This window comes from Anguilla anguilla, chromosome 19 (genome assembly GCF_013347855.1).
Source record: "Anguilla anguilla isolate fAngAng1 chromosome 19, fAngAng1.pri, whole genome shotgun sequence".
NCBI classification, from domain to species: domain Eukaryota; kingdom Metazoa; phylum Chordata; class Actinopteri; order Anguilliformes; family Anguillidae; genus Anguilla; species Anguilla anguilla.
Window position 1 is genome coordinate 4,798,276 of NC_049219.1, and position 16,913 is coordinate 4,815,188.

Below are 16,913 nucleotides of genomic sequence, written 5' to 3' on the forward strand. Positions count from 1 at the left end.
TTATCTTCAGATGTTTGATACTAAAGTAGTTCTGCTGATAGCGCTCTGTCTTTAGCCTGTTGACATTGCTTTCAAAGCATCAACGTGATCATTCAGTGGCTTACTCTTATGAACCAGTAAATGTCACCGGGTAGTACATTTTGTGAGGCTCAGAGAAGCAGCCGCCATTGTTTATGAGTAACCCCCCCACTGTGTTTTATGACATCACTGATGTGTACTTGACACGATCGATGTAGAAAAAGTAGCGAGAGACCAGAATGTATACAGTGAGAAGGTTCCTCGAATGTGCTCCAGAAAACAATCCCCAATAGCACGAGGGCTGGACTCCAGTTCAGAGTCTCTCTTGTCATAGATTGTTCTGGAACGAACTTCGCCCCTCAGCGCAAGAGCACTTGTGCATTTCAGGCAATTGCAGCCCCACTTTAAGAACGTCAAACTGCCAAAGACCACGGGTCTTTAGAGACCTCTGGAGAGATTGGAGAGGGGAGGCGGGTTGCTAATTACCACTTACGTTGCAATAATTTTTCTCGTCAGCGTTTCGTTTAGTTTTTTTCCTGTTTTTGCCTCTAAAGTAGAATCGAGCATGAGTATTCGCTTTTCTGTGCTGCATTGTAATCACTACCTGTGCAATATCTTATTATATTCCATCCCCCGTATTATACATCCTAAGTTATTTCTGTGTTGATAAACGTATCTGTATTCTTCTACTGCTAGTCGTGTACGCTTTGGGAAGCCGTGGGGGAACAGTATCAAAATGTCTACATACTGCGACACATACGTTTGGCGGCAAACAAGATGGCAGCCCATCGGTTTCACTAACAATGAAATGTAATCCTATACTGAGATCACATTTTACGGCACGTTTGCCTCATGTACCACAGACCGAGCAAAAGTACGTTTTTATAAATATCTTAGCCTCCTCGTTTGATGATGTTGACTTGACACCGAAGTCTCTGTGATATTGTTTCGTAGCACATCAATATCTTTCACACATGGAGGGATTATTTTTTTTATAGCACAGTATCACCTGTTTTTTTTTTCCTTCTGTTGGATTAGAGTGACCGTTTATGTATCCTTTCCACTGCCTGAGACCCAGCAGATGAGTATATTACAAAACTCTTTGGGATCTGATGCCAAATGTTTGTGGCCCATGTAGGATTCTGACAAACTTTTGCTGGTAAAACAGGATCATTACGTGCTTCAAAAGACAAGTTAAGGGCCTTATGACCAAAACAGCACTGTATCGAAGTTAAACAGGAGGTAAAATGTCACATTTGCTGTATCATGTAATACTTCAGTATGGTCACACAATTAAGGAACTCTTTGGTGGCTTTAAGAGAAATGAATATGATAAACGACTAGTAAAAACAGCATAATATATTCAGTAGCTTGTACTGTAAGTTAAACTGTGACTAAGTGCATGTTACAAACCTGCAGCATGTAGAAAGTAGATTGTAAGTCTGCGAAGGGTATGCTCTCTGTTCTGTTTTACCCTGTAGGAATCATTAACCTTCTCTTGTAGCGCATTTTGCTGTTTAGTTCCTAAAATATAACTTTGCATCACAGCAGGAGCCGCTTGCTGGGATGCCGAAGGTGAGATAATAACAACATGACTTCCCCAACCCCCCCATACAGCATAAATATTCCCCCCGCCATGTTGTCTCATGGTTTGAACAAACTGCATCTCCGTGGCAACCCCCCACTCCCCCCCCCCCCCGAAACCCATCGGTACCCATGTTCATAACGCGCTCCGAGCGGCCATTTTGGGGGGGAACCCCCCCCCCCCCAGACATCGCATATCAGGTGCGGTCATGCATACGTGTGCCAGAATGTGTCTGAATGCACAGTGAGCCCCGCCCCGTGTACCGGCTCCTCGGCGAGCGGCCGCCATTCCTCTCTCCCACCTCAGCCATTGGTTTCACGCCGCGCGCCATGACCGACTCTGCATTCTGGCGTACCGCTAATGGTTAGCTGATGCCGAGCGGCCATTTTGAGGCGTACGTCCTTCACTGCAGCGACTTGAGTACTGTGTTCCATCTGGCAACTTTTCACTCCCTATCGCATTTTTCTGGGAATTGGCTTTTGAGGAAAAAGAAAAATTTTTTAAATCTGATAATCGTCAGACGGTCTTTCTCTGTGGAAATACTAATTTGTTTGCACACACTTTCATGTATATAACGCAAATTTAAATGATCTATTTTTTTTTAGTCTCCAGAATATGGCTATTATCACCCATTACATTGACAGAATAATTGAACATCAGGCTTGGTAAATGTCTTGAAAGGCCATTGCTCAAATATAGGACAGTGTCTGTTTCTAACAAGTGGCCCAATATTATCATCCTTCATATTTTTTAAGCCAATTTGACTACCGGTATGGAAATGAAATGTACTACAATATATTGAAATAAAATATACTGTCAAAATATTGCAACGCCACAAAATATGGGCAAGAATAAACATGATTGCAGCTTTCAGGTATTGCAATATTTATTTTTTTGTAAAATACATTGCTCTAAAATACATTTTTTATGTTTTACAAAAAAAGTCCACATATTTACAATATATGCAGTATATTTGTTTTCCATAAAATTACTCTGCATCGTATTTTTAAGAACGCTGTTTTTGCATTTTGTCAACAGTAGTGTTGGTAAATTGCAGCTTTTCTTGACGCTCAACATACCTTAGCAATATGATATTTCACATTTAATTTTTTACACATGAACCTTGAACCACTGAGGAGTATTTCATGTACCAATACATTTTTAAAATACGTCTTGCAGACAGGGGTGCAGCAGGAAAGTCTGGACCCTGTGCATATGCAGGCCCCCTTTAAAATAGTAGGCCAAAGCAAACTTTAGTTCAGGCATTTTGAGGAGCCCCCTTGCCCTGGGTAATCAGTTCCGCTAGTCCCCCCCAACCCCCCCAACCCACCCAACCCACCCCCCTGCAGCCTCACCTGCCTCTACTTCTGCCTACAGAAAGAGGGCTTCTGAAGAGATGCCCTAATGCCCTAATGCGATCACTCCAAAAATGTGTTTGGATCAAATCCCATAAAACGACTTCCTTTCAAATTATAATGTGCTCTCTCCAGTCATTATGAGTTGCAATACCTAATTTTAGTACCTTAAGGATTCTGAAAAGCAGATTTTTGAAGAACACACACATCATAACTAGGGAAAGCATAGGGTGTCGCCACAGGAGAGGACGTTGTACTGCATATAGCCAGCTTTAGCGATTGCTAACTTCCTAGTGCATGACGTTTTGTTATTTTTAGATTCTGACAAGCCATGAAAGAACACTTAAACCGCTTAATCTGTGAATGCGTCAAATGAGGATACTCAACATGAGAACCGGCACTTCTCTGAGATGAGCTTCTTCAGCAATGTGACCTTTTGTTTTCTCTTTGAGCAGAAGGATAGAGGAGTCAACTAGGGGAACTGATAAAGTTGGAACATGGTGCATCTGACATGCCATACAGAATCCCCCCATACCACTAGCCCATCTGTGCCTCCCCCACCCCACTGAAAAGGATCAAATACATGAAAATATTTTTATTTTTTAGAGGCTCAGTCTTGCTGTCAAACAGCTCATATTCATTTTTCCGATTTTGTTAGCTTGTTCAATATTGCAGGCTTATGAAAACACAGCATAATTTTATCTTATGAATAAACAACTTCATAAAAGTGAAAATGCAGGACCCAGCCACTGAAAACCCAGGAGAGGTGATGAACTAACCAAAACCAAAACGTCCAGCCCCTCATTTCACGCTGGGAAGTGCGTTGGTAAATTTAGCATTTTAATACATTTTTTACTTTAGGATTTACCCTGAGCAATGCCTGTGGTCACATTTTTTTTCTAAATTAATTCCATAAAAAGTATTTGCTCAAAAAACTGAAAGGGCATTGCAAGCATTTTCAGTGAAACAGTTTTTGAGGTTTTGATTTGCTGAAAGTGTGACTTTTTTTTTTTCTTAATTTTTTTTCTTTTTGATTTTTTTTTTTTTTTTTTTTTTATAGTCTAGTTGACACGTGGAAGACTCTTTTATCTCCTCCACTGCCAATGTACCAGTACTGTCTCGATTTCGTTTCTGTTAAGTCTCTGCTTCCTGTCTCTGTGTTCCACACTTTTCTTGCATGATTTGTCCACTCAGCTCTTCAGCCAGAGAACGAGAGCCAGGGTAGTCATGCATGACCGTTTTAGCTGCGTATTTTCTGGGGCCAGAGCGAATCGGTTCAACACGTTTCTTTCCCCCAAAAGCGTATCACCTGCGCCACGAGGAGACCGATTGGTTCGACAAGCCTCGAGAAGCGCGTCTGGAGAGCGCGCACGCGCTGGAGCGCAGACAGGTGAGGCAACTCCCCCGTCATTAACGGGAGTTAAACGGGAAACGGTCGGCGACTCTGCTCAATTCGCTGGTTTTTTCGTGCTACGGAATCATTGCCATTTAACGCAACGCGAAACATTGATATGAGAAAGAGAGACCGCGCAGTAAAATGTTCATCGTTAAATCGACTCTTACAGAGTACGTATGGTCGCAATTGGACTCATGGCTACTCTCGTAAGAGTCGAATTGACCCTGGACATTTTACTGTGTAAAAAAAAACAACGGACTTCTGAGTTCTCTTTGGTCGTTGGATGTAAATTTACGACTGTTTACCGAGTGAGTATGTAAAATTGGGCCATTACGATGTGCTCCAGGAGCTCACTTAGGCTACGTGTTATTTTCATTTTTTTGCAGTTCATTAAAGCGCGTTGTTGTGTGTTTTCCCTCCAGATGAAACCAACTCACTACCCTTTCCCCCATGCTAGAGTCAAGCTGCAGACAGATCCGAAAGACCGCAGCGTGTCAGGTAACGTTTTGGCATCATAGCACGGCAATGTCACAGTGGGTAAAACTGCGCAGTTGTGCACAAGACTGGACAATGGTTCTCTTGCAGTATCAATAAGCAGTTATTAAGTCATACTTGGTGACCACAATATCAATATAAAATACTGTGGCAGCCAATAAAACTTACTTTCTGGGCCTGTCAAACAATGTGGACCTTCTGAAACACAGACACGTTGTGATAGAATAAGATTCAGCTATTGAAAAATGCAGATGAATGTAACCCAGTGTTTCACAACCCTGTTCCTGGAGATCTACCGTCCTGTAGGTATGAACTCCAACGCTAAGAGGGCACACCTCATTCAACAGCTGGAGATCTCACTGACCTGCTAATTAGTAGAATCAGGTGTGTCAAATTAAGGTTGAAATGAAAACCTACAGGATGGTAGATCTGCAGGAACAGGGTTGGGCAGCCGTGCCTTTAACATTTAATTTAAAAAAAACTTTAACATGGCCAGAGATTACTTTTTTTTTTGTTTTTGAATGCTTGAGATCAGAATAAGGGCAACAGAGGTTATGAAATATTCTGTAATAACTGTGCAACAAGTTGCCACTCAAAACTGGTTTAATTTGGAGAATTTAGTTAATAAAATGTAGAGCTTTTTTAAGAATAGTACTTACCTAAGTGGTTATTAAACAGGGACGTGATCGACAAAAGCTCCCAGAATGCACTGGGAAAGTGTCACACTACAGTGTGTTATGGTCATACAGTTTTAAAAGTCTTCACCCAGAAGACGCTCTGGGTACAGGGAGCACAGCAAGGTGGTGCTTTGTCTCAGATTTCATGCTAATTTAGGATCCTAACCGTAGGTAGATATTTCAAGCCACTCCTGGCTTCTGTCCACGGTGCAGTCATTAAGTCCTTAGGTGTCTAATTTCCCTGTCAGATTATCTTGTACGGTTATAAATTATCCCACAAATGAATTCTGCAACGTGAGGAGATCCGTTTTAAAACTGTGCCAACAACTGCCAGAAAGTATTTTTTACTTCACAGACAGTAATTAAATGTAAATTGCTGGTAATTTCACCGTTGAATAAGGTGTGTGTTCAGGGTATTACACGTTATTTGAAAACATTGTTTTGGAGCTACGTTGTGCGTATCCTGATCCGCGTGCTGGTTTGTAATTTGCAGGGAACGGGTTGGGTATAAGGGTCGTGGGGGGGAAGGAGATTCCCGGGAGCAGCGGGGACATCGGAGCGTACATAGCCAAAGTGATGCCAGGGGGCGCCGCTGAGCAGATGGGGCAGATTGTGGAAGGTAGGGTGCGAAGAACATTTAGTAACGTCTTGCCAATGTTGCTTTGGGACAGGTCATCTCTCCATCTCTCTCTCTCTCTCTCCCTCCATCTCTTTCTCTCTCTCTCCCTCCCTCTCCTTCCCTGTTTCTCTCCCCCCTCTCTCTCTCTCCCTCCATCTTGCTCTCTTTCTCTCCATCACTCTCTCCATCTCCTTCTCTCTCTCTCTCTCCCTCTCCCTCCCTGTTTCTCTCTCGCGCTCCCTCTCACTCTCCCTCCCTCTCTATGTGTGTATAAATATATATAAATATATATATATATATATGTGTGTATATGCTATATGTATGTGCTGTATGAATTTCAGACTGGCTTCTTCATACATCCAAAGAGATTAGCGTAAAAGGGGCAGTGCTGTCCTGTCACATTAATGTAGCATTCTCTGGCTTGGTTAGCATGGGCTGAAGCTTGGGCTGGGGAAGGTCCTTGCCGCCGCGCTGCCTGACCGGCGGGTCCCAGGACGACGCGTCCGTCGCTACGAGCGTCCGAAGTCGAGGACTCGGATCAGGAGCAGGTGCTCCGGTTTCCCGCCGTGATGCCGACGCCCCTTTTTCCGTCCCGCGAACGCGCGGCTCCCCCGGTGTGTGTGCCTTCCCCACGCCCGCCGCCGCGCTCGCGACGCGCGAGCGCGTCCCTCGTTAGCGAATCGCGACTCGGGCGAAGGACGTCGGAACCCGCCGGGGGGGGCGGTTTTAGCATTCAGAAACGCGGGGCGCCGAACGCTGGTCAGTCGGAGGGGGAGGGCGCGGTTATTCACTTCCACTGAGGTCACCCATGTGACATCACGCTCCGCGGCACCTCGATCTAAACCCGGCGACGGTCCGACCCGCCAGCGAATGAAAGTTGAAACAGTTTTCGAAAATGCATGTTTTTTTTTTTGCTTTTTAACGGAAATGATTAAGAGCCGCGCTGTTGTGGAAAGAGCGTGGCGTCGTGCTGCGGCCTGTTCCGCACGCTGTCTGCCCCCCCCCCCCCAAAGCCCGGGGCGTGTGACTCACAGCGACTTCAAAAATGAGGCTATTCGGAGAGAGAGAGAAAAAATAACAAAGGTCTCTGAGCTTTTTGTTGAACTTTGTGGAACGAGCGTGACTTATTTCTTGTGTTTGCAAGAGGTGGCGCAATTGATTAAATCATTTATTTTGTTGTCTTTGTGGCCACACGTGGTTATAATGAACTCGTAGTTTTGCAATATACTCAGACTCAGGAGACCTGAACTGATGTAGGAGCAAAAAATTCATTTGTAGCAGGAAGGATACAAATTCCCTGTTTTACCGGCATAAATAAGTCGCATAAGAAGAAGTTTCACTTACAAAAATGTAAAAAATTTTTACTAGTACATCTAGACATCTAACATGCACATAATTAAAGTTGTATTGAGCAGAGGGTAAAACATGAAGAAAAAAATATTTTTTTATTTTTAATTCCATTTTTCTTTGTATTCCACCGCGTAGTACAGAACATACTGTTATGAAAATGTTAACATGAGTACATCTCATAAGCCCTCAGTGTCCAAAACTTTGAAGCAGAACATAATTATGGATCGGATGTTAAATATATTTGCATAGTTGCTTGGTGTTAAACTACGAAAGCATGTATCAGGGCACACAGGGGCTTGCCTGGTCAGAACTGTCTAAACACAGCGGCTTTATCCAGAGACAACTGCCACAGCACAGCCATCCACACTTCAATTCGCACTCTACTACTGAGGGGCGTCTCGAGCAAACCCAGATAAGATATTAAAAGATACCGAGATACACCGTATTCAAAAGGATGTGTCTTGTGTTGGGGAGGAAGTAGCTTTGCCTGAGGGAGCCAGGGTGAGAAACGCAGTCCTTCTGTGTTATTGTTGGTCACATGGTTTCACTCTTGTTGTGTGTAGATAATATGACCAGAGTCCAAAACAGGAAGAAATGTCGGTCAAACTTAATATTAGTCCTTTCCTTGAAACCATGGGAATGTGAGATTTGTTACAAATGCCGTTTGAGAATCTGTTCTTTTTTAGAACAGTTTTTGTAGTATAGTATAGTATTTATTGTACATTATTTATAGTATAGTCTTTATGGTACAGTTTCTATAGTATAGTCTTTATAGTAGTTTCTATAGTATAGTATAGTCTTTATAGTACAGTTTCTATAGTATAGTATATTAACTATAGTATAGTCTTTATAGTACAGTTTCTATAGTATAATATTGTCTTTATAGTACCGTTTCTATATTATAGTATAGTCTTTATAGTACGGTTTCTATAGTATAGTCTTTATAGTACAGTTTCTATAGTATAATATAGTCTTTATAGTACAGTTTCAATACAGTTTTGTAAAATAAGCTGGAGTTATTTCAACTTTCTTTGTACAGAACAAGTACATTTATCTGCCCCGTGCCTAAATGTCTGCCTGAGGCTGTTATATATTCATGACATCATTTTTTTGGGGGGTCCTGTTGCTCAAAATGAAATTAAAGGAAGCTTTATTGATTTTTTTCCTCTCATGATCAATGGGCGCTTTAGTGCACTAATGCCGGCCCGCAGTCTGAAACCCTACGCAGCTTATAACACTGCGCCCCGGCTAGGAGAACTTCAATTTATTACTCGTTTTCTCTTTGCCCTTTTTCTTCTTTCTTTTTCTCACGCCGCCTGTGAATTACGGCAGCCCTGACGGACGTCACGAAAGCTGGCGGGGGGGGGGGGGGGGGGGGGCGTGCTGCCGGCACGATTTCAGACACCCCCCCCCCCACCACCCACCACCCACCACCCACCATCCACCCATCCACCCCCCCCTGCTTCCATTTAAGGAGTCCTCCTACAAGAGCTGGGCCTTCTCACGATTTCCCCCCGCTCCTCAGCCAAAAATGGGCTGTGACAACGAGCTCGTGCCTCCGGATGCTGCACCCTCGCGAACACGAATCCCAGTCTTACGTTACGTTACATCACAGGCATTTAGCGGACGCTCTTATCCAGAGCGACTTACACAACTTTTTACATAGCATTTTACATTGTATCCATTTATACAGCTGGATATATACTGAAGCAATGCAGGTTAAGTACCTTGCTCAAGGGTACAACGGCAGCGTCCTTACCCGGGAATCGAACCTGTGACCTTTAGGTTACAAGACCAGCTCCTTACCCATTATACTACACTGCTGCCCTACGGGTCTGTAAAGGCCATACACCTGTGCAATGCGCTCCTTTCCTCTGTTAGGGTGAGAGTGAACACCTACTGGCCTGTAGATGGGAACCAAGGCTTGCTTTTCAATATTAAAACATAACACTAGTATCGTAATGCTAATACATTTGTGTTTATGGAGTGCTTTTGTCACTCTCAAGGTGCTGTACAGAACACAGGAGATTTACTAGTGCCTTTAGATCTGGTTGGAAAAATAACAATCAAGGAAATTCATTAGTAAGATTATGGTTAATTCAGACATGTTTGTGAGTGCAAATCTGCCAAAGAACTTAAAAGGAAAAAAGTAATCATTTATTTTTACGAGGCGTTTGCATGTGCAGGTAAATCACGAGCTACTTCACACCGAAAGGCTGCAGAGCACAAATATAAAGCATACAGGCAACGAGAAGGGATACAGTGCTAACAAAAGAACGGTAAAAGGGAGGGATAAAAATGAGAAACGAAGGGGGAGTAGTTAAGATGGTGTCCTGGAGGCCAGATGAGATAAATGTTTAATGTGCGTTTCAGAGCTGCCCGCGCTCCCCGAGTATAATGGTGCAGGCGCTCAGTCAGAGCCTGAAGCAGAGGGCCGAGCTGCGGACGCCTCAGAGAGAGAGAGAGAGAGGGGGAGAGGGAGAGGGAGAGGGAGGGGGGAGAGAGAGAGAGAGAGAGAGAGAGAGAGAGAGAGAGAGGGAGAGAGAGAGAGAGAGAGGGAGAGGGGGAGAGAGAGAGAGAAAGAGGGAGAGAGAGGGAGAGGGGGAGAGAGAGGAGGAGAGAGAGGGGAGAGAGGGTGAGAGGGAGAGAGAGAGAGAGAGAGAGAGGGAGAGAGAGAGGGGGGGAGAGGGGGGGAGAGAGAGAGAGAGAGAGAGAGAGCAGGTGTATCAATATGGAGCACGATTAACCCGGTCACCTGCGCGTACCTGCAGGTGAGGAGGAGGAGGAGGAGGAGTAAAACGAAGCCGCTGTTGTCTGTAAAATAAGTATGATTTTTATCTGTAAAACACGGGTGATGTTTGTCTGTAAAATGAAGCATCAGGGGTGATGTTTGTCTGTAAAACAAAGCATCAGGGGTGATGTTTGTCTGTAAATAAAGAATCAGGGGTGATGTTTGTCTGTAAAACAAAGCATCAGGGGTGATGTTTGTCTGTAAACAAAGCATCAGGGGTGATGTTTGTCTGTAAAACAAAGCATCAGGGGTGATGTTTTTCTGTAAAACAAAGCATCAGGGGTGATGTTTGTCTGTAAAACAAAGCATCAGGGGTGATGTTTTTCTGTAAAACAAAGCATCAGGGGTGATGTTTGTCTGTAAAACAAAGCATCAGGGGTGATGTTTGTCTGTAAAACAAAGCATCAGGGGTGATGTTTGTCTGTAAAACAAAGAATCAGGGGTGATGTTTTTCTGTAAAACAAAGCATCAGGGGTGATGTTTGTCTGTAAAACAAAGCATCAGGGGTGATGTTTTTCTGGAAAACAAAGCATCAGGGGTGATGTTTGTCTGTAAAACAAAGCATCAGGGGTGATGTTTGTCTGTAAAACAAAGCATCAGGGGTGATGTTTGTCTGTAAAACAAAGCATCAGGGGTGATGTTTTTCTGTAAAACAAAGCATCAGGGGTGATGTTTGTCTGTAAAACAAAGCATCAGGGGTGATGTTTTTCAGTAAAACAAAGCATCAGGGGTGATGTTTGTCTGTAAAATAAAGCATCCGGGGTGATGTTTGTCTATAAATAAAGAATCAGGAGTGATGTTTGTCTGTAAAACAAAGCATCAGGGGTGATGTTTGTCTGTAAAACAAAGCATCAGGGGTGATGTTTGTCTGTAAAACAAAGCATCAGGGGTGATGTTTGTCTGTAAATAAAGAATCAGGGGTGATGTTTGTCTGTAAAACAAAGCATCAGGGGTGATGTTTGTCTGTAAACAAAGCATCAGGGGTGATGTTTGTCTGTAAAACAAAGCATCAGGGGTGATGTTTTTCTGTAAAACAAAGCATCAGGGGTGATGTTTGTCTGTAAAACAAAGCATCAGGGGTGATGTTTTTCTGTAAAACAAAGCATCAGGGGTGATGTTTGTCTGTAAAACAAAGCATCAGGGGTGATGTTTGTCTGTAAAACAAAGCATCAGGGGTGATGTTTGTCTGTAAAACAAAGAATCAGGGGTGATGTTTTTCTGTAAAACAAAGCATCAGGGGTGATGTTTGTCTGTAAAACAAAGCATCAGGGGTGATGTTTTTCTGGAAAACAAAGCATCAGGGGTGATGTTTGTCTGTAAAACAAAGCATCAGGGGTGATGTTTGTCTGTAAAACAAAGCATCAGGGGTGATGTTTGTCTGTAAAACAAAGCATCAGGGGTGATGTTTTTCTGTAAAACAAAGCATCAGGGGTGATGTTTGTCTGTAAAACAAAGCATCAGGGGTGATGTTTTTCAGTAAAACAAAGCATCAGGGGTGATGTTTGTCTGTAAAATAAAGCATCCGGGGTGATGTTTGTCTATAAATAAAGAATCAGGAGTGATGTTTGTCTGTAAAACAAAGCATCAGGGGGGATGTTTGTCTGTAAACAAAGCATCAGGGGTGATGTTTGTCTGTAAAACAAAGCATCAGGGGTGATGTTTTTCTCTAAAACAAAGCATCAGGGGTGATGTTTGTCTGTAAAACAAAGCATCAGGGGTGATGTTTGTCTGTAAAACAAAGCATCAGGGATGATGTTTGTCTGTAAAACAAAGCATCAGGGGTGATGTTTTTCTGTAAAACAAAGCATCGGGTGATGTTTGTCTGTAAAACAAAGCATCAGGGGTGATGTTTGTCTGTAAAACAAAGCATCAGGGGTGATGTTTTCTCACAGTGCAGCCGGTGTGAAATCTGGGCAGCGAAACCCATTTGAAATGTCAGCCTGGACGTTGGTTAGAAGCGCGCTGAAATGAGAGGAGGGCAGAAGAGGTAAAAAGCAGGCCAGGGCCTTATTTTACCAGTGCTGCAAAATGGCCCTCGATCGACATTTTAGATTGGAGTCGGAAAGTGTCTTCAGTGTTTTATACCGGAGGAGGCCTCAGTCGGTGACCAGAGGGGAATTAAAATGGCCTTTCCCACGGTTCAGTATCAGAAAACTTCTGCATCCAGAACCCTTGCTTTTACTTAAGCGGCTGTAGTCCAGACAGCAGTGGCATAGCACCCAATGTTTTATGTTAAAAGTGACCACAGTCCAAAACAGAAAGAAATGTCGGTCAAACTTAATATTAGTCCTTTCCTTGAAACCATGGGAATATGAGATTTGTTACAAATGCCGTTTGAGAATCTGTTCTTTTTTAGTACAGTTTCTGTAGTATAGTATATTATTTATTGAATAGTATTTATAGTATAGTCTTTATGGTACAGTTTCTATAGTATAGTATAGTATAGTATAGTATAGTCTTTATAGTACAGTTTCTATAGTATAATATAGTCTTTATAGTACCGTTTAGCGAGTAGCGAGTATCCTGCCTGGCTAGGTAAGAGTAACACATGGGAAGATAGGGAAACCTCTTGCCCCGATAAGACTTCTCTAGAGGGTTGTCAGAAAGTACCAGTGACTTTTCCATGAGATTTTGAATGCTTTCTTCAAATATGATGGAACTTACGTTGACAGCAGACCTGGGTCAAAATCGTATCTCGTCTGGTGCATTGGAACCAATGAAATACTCTCAAAAAGTGCAAACCCTGCCTTCTGGTCACATTGACAGGCTCAGTTACACCAGGCAAGATCAATAGAGCACAGAAAAGTATTTGTATCCTGAACAAATACGCATTTGACCCAGGTCTGGTCGAGAGTCTTGTGAGTATCTAGGGCCCCTGAATCTGAGGTCAAAAGTTTATCCATTAGCGATTAAAGGAAAATCGGTTATTGGATTAATAAGAATATTAGGATCCGACCCGGTGTACTAGCTGGCATAAAGGAGGAGGCTTCGGGCTCTTTAGGATCTGACCCTGCGTACGAGCTGGCATACAGGCAGAGGCTCCGGGCTCTTTAGGATCTGACCCTGCGTACGAGCTGGCATACAGGCAGAGGCTTCGGGCTCTTTAGGATCTGACCCTGCGTACGAGCTGGTATAAAGGCAGAGGCTTCGGGCTCTTTAGGATCCGACCCTGCGTACGAGCTGGCATACAGGCAGAGGCTCCGGGCTCTTTAGGATTTGACCCTGCGTACGAGCTGGCATAAAGGCGGAGGCTCCGGGCTCTTTAGGATTTGACCCTGCGTACGAGCTGGCATAAAGGCAGAGGCTTCGGGCTCTGAAGGAGGAGAAGGCCAGTTGTGAGTCGTCCGTCGTAGCGCTAGCAGAAAGACGTCGAGCCGCGAATCCGGTCGGCGGGGATCGGGCCGGGCGGTGCTGGCGGCCAGGCCCGATCACGTCCATCTTGGTAACGAGGTCAGCAGCGGAGAAGAAGTGTGAACGGCCAGCGACGGGGGGGCGGCGGGGGGGGGGGGAGCGTAGAAGGTTTGCGGCGCTCTCGGGCCAGGAGGGCCGCGATGGCGGGTGGCAGGGGGCGGGGGGATACAGTAAGACAGGCGCGCGCGGTCGATTGAGCATTCCCTCCGCGTCGCCGGGAGCCGCCGTGCGTCGGGTTCGAGCTTTCGAGCGGGGCGCTCGTCCCCGAAAATCCCGCTTTAGGAGCTCAGCGCCCGCCGCAGATCAATACCGCACAAACAAACAGACAGCGCCGTGTTCCTTTCCAGGCACCGCTCGGCCGCGCTCGTTCCGCAGCACGTTTACAGCAGCGCCGAGCCGCGCCGCGCTAACGCGGACGGAGTGTAGCACAGTGGGTAAGGAACTGGGCTTGTAACCGAAAGGTCGCAGGTTCGATTCCCGGGTAAGGACACTGCCGTTGTACCCTTGAGCAAGGTACTTAACCTGCATTGCTTCAGTATATATCCAGCTGTATAAATGGATACAATGTAAAAAGTTGTGTTAGTCGCTCTGGATAAGAGCGTCTGCTAAATGCCTGTAATGTAATGTAATGTAACGCGCGCTGTGGAAAGCCACGGCTTCGCTCTGCCGGTTAAGGACTGAAATCCTTAGCTTTGAGAACGTCGGGCCGTCCGGCCTTGTCTTTTGGCTCGCGGCCATTTTCCGTGAGCTCCCTCTGCCGCAGGACGTGCCTCAGGTCCTTCCCCGGGCCTGTCGGTGACCGGCTTGTCCTGCTCCGTGGGGCCAGGGCCCTGTGCGTACGGCCACGTTTGACCTCCTTCTTGAACGTGGTACGTCGTGTCCGTCTGAAAGATCCCCCCTGACAGCGGCAGCTGGAGGTGAACGGCTGGGGAACTGCAGGTTGCCGTTTCTGATTGAGCGGAAGGTGTGTGTAACGTGGCCGAACAGCAGCAGCGGCGTGGGCTCCTCCTGCATTACCTGTTGCTGGGGCAGTGCGGCAGCTGTAGCCTCACAGGACTGATATACGCTCATACGTGCTCTATCTATCTATCTATCTATCCATCTATCCATCTATCTATCTATCATCCATCTGTACCCATCTATCTATCTATCTATCTGTCATCTATCTGTCTACCCATCTATCTATCTATCTATCTATCTATCTATCTATCTATCTATCTATCCATCTGTCCATCTATCCATCTATCTATCATCCGTCTACCCATCTATCTATCTATCTATCAATCTGTCTGTCTGTCAAACTGACTGTCTATCTACCTATCTACTTATCTATCAATTTGTGTGTCTGTCTGTCTGTCAGTCTATCTATCTGTGTCTGTTTGTCTGTCTATCTGTCTATCTGTCTGTCTAGCTATTTATCTATCTGTCTGTCTGTCTGTCTATCTCTCTATTTGTCTATCTGTCTGTCTAGCTATTTATCTATCTGTCTGTCTGTCTGTCTGTCTATCTGTCTATTTGTCTGTCTGTCAGTCAATATATCGATCTATACATCTGTCTGTCCGTCTCTGTATTTGTTTACTGTTGCCGCAGTTACCGGCTATTGCTACTGGAACACCGCACGAAGCGTTTAACACCATACACTGTGCGCGAGGCACGGCAGATAACTGACTGTCTGTTCTGCGCAAATGCGGGGAAATTAGCGTCGCGTCGCCGCGGAGGGCCGGCCCGCTAATCGGGGGCGCGCGCGCGCGGCGTCACGCGAGGCGTGACCCTCGATGACGTCTCGATCTGTCCCAACTGTCCCGCAGCTGAGGAGGCGCGGCGCGAGCACAAGGCCTATCTGAGGTACCTGAAGACGCGCTTTCACTTGTGTAAGTGCGACGGTGCCCCCCCCCCCCCCCCCCACCGGGGGGCGCCTCTGTTTGCTGTGTGACGGTTTCTCATTTTTTTTTTTTTTTTGAGTAAAAAAAAAAAAAAAAAAAGCGTGTGGGTTTGGAGTGTCTTCTGCCTCTTCCTCTGGCGTGCCGCCCTGGAGGCCCCTTTTCCCTTTTTATCAAGCTGTGTGCTCCTTTTCAGAAGCCGGTGGGGTGGGGTGGGGGGTGTGGTTGGGGGGGGGCGGGCGTTTTTGCGAGGGAGAGGGAGAAATTTTCTATCAATGAATCGGGACGAACGTAGTCACGAATGATGCACGCGTGGGCATTTCGTTCCGGCGCACAGAGGCGCGTGTAATCGCCGTACCCGTAGCTAAGCGACCGGCCTGGGTTTCGACGGCCGCGCGCGGCTTGAGACCCTTGAGGCGAATTTCAAAAACGGCTAGCGAAGGGTCCGGGGGGTCCGCCCGCGGTAGCCGCGGGTCGCGCGGATACGCTTTAAGCTGGGCATAGAGAGAGAGAGAGAGAGACTGGCGCCTTGGCCCCGCGGCAGCTACGGATGAAGATTCGCCCTTTTTGGGGTTCGGACGAGAAACAGCGTTCGCGTTTGCTATCGATCTCGGCGGAGTCACGCGCTGTTATTTTTAGCGGGAAGAGGTGGGTGCGGATTCTTAAACCTTTTCCGCTTTTTTCTTTCACTCGGCAAGTTTATTTAATTCTAGAGCCGAACGGCGCAGGCTCTCTTCGCTCAGCGGCTCCAGTCCGCACAGGGGGGGGGGCGACGGAGAGAGCTGGCAGCAGGTAAATGGAGCGTGAGAGAGATCGATAGGGCCTTAAAAACGCTGAGCGCCCTGGGGGCCAATTCGCCCCGGGGCCCAAGATGGCGCTGTCCTCTTCCCCCTTTCCTGTTTGGGCATGGCGGGGGCGGGGGGCGGGGGGGGGGGGGGGGGTGGGTAAGTGAGGCAGGAAGTGAGCGCCCCCCCTCTGTCCTCCGGCAGGAATGCAGGTGCTGGAGTGGAACGGGGTTCCTCTGACGGGGAAGACCTACGAGGACGTGCAGAGCCTGGTGGGCCAGCAGTGCAGCGGCGCGGAGCTGTGCGTCAGGCTGTGAGTCTCCCCCCTCCCCCCACCCCCCCGGGCCCCCCCCTTCCCCCCGCCTTCCCCCCCGGCCCCCCCTCTTCCACCTGCCCCCCCTCCCCCCCCATCTGCCCTCCACTCGCTCCCCCTCTTCCACCTGCCCCCCCCTTACCCCCGTCCCCCCTCCCCCCATCTGCCCTCCACTTGCTCCCCCTCTTCCTTCCACCTGCTCCCCTCTTCCACCCGCTCCCCTCTTCCACCTGCTCCC

The 16,913-nt window shown here is 46.4% G+C and overlaps 1 protein-coding gene across 1 annotated transcript in view; it reads left to right on the forward strand.

Moving 5' to 3' along the window:
* Nucleotides 1-16,913, forward strand: part of LOC118219211 (protein piccolo-like) — a 103,725-nt gene that overhangs the window by 53,924 nt on the left and 32,888 nt on the right. Inside the window, exons 9-13 of the mRNA XM_035402207.1 lie at nt 1,567-1,593; nt 4,260-4,348; nt 4,777-4,852; nt 6,020-6,145; nt 16,567-16,675. Coding sequence (XP_035258098.1) covers nt 1,567-1,593; nt 4,260-4,348; nt 4,777-4,852; nt 6,020-6,145; nt 16,567-16,675 — 427 coding nt within the window. The remainder of the gene's footprint in view (nt 1-1,566; nt 1,594-4,259; nt 4,349-4,776; nt 4,853-6,019; nt 6,146-16,566; nt 16,676-16,913) is intronic.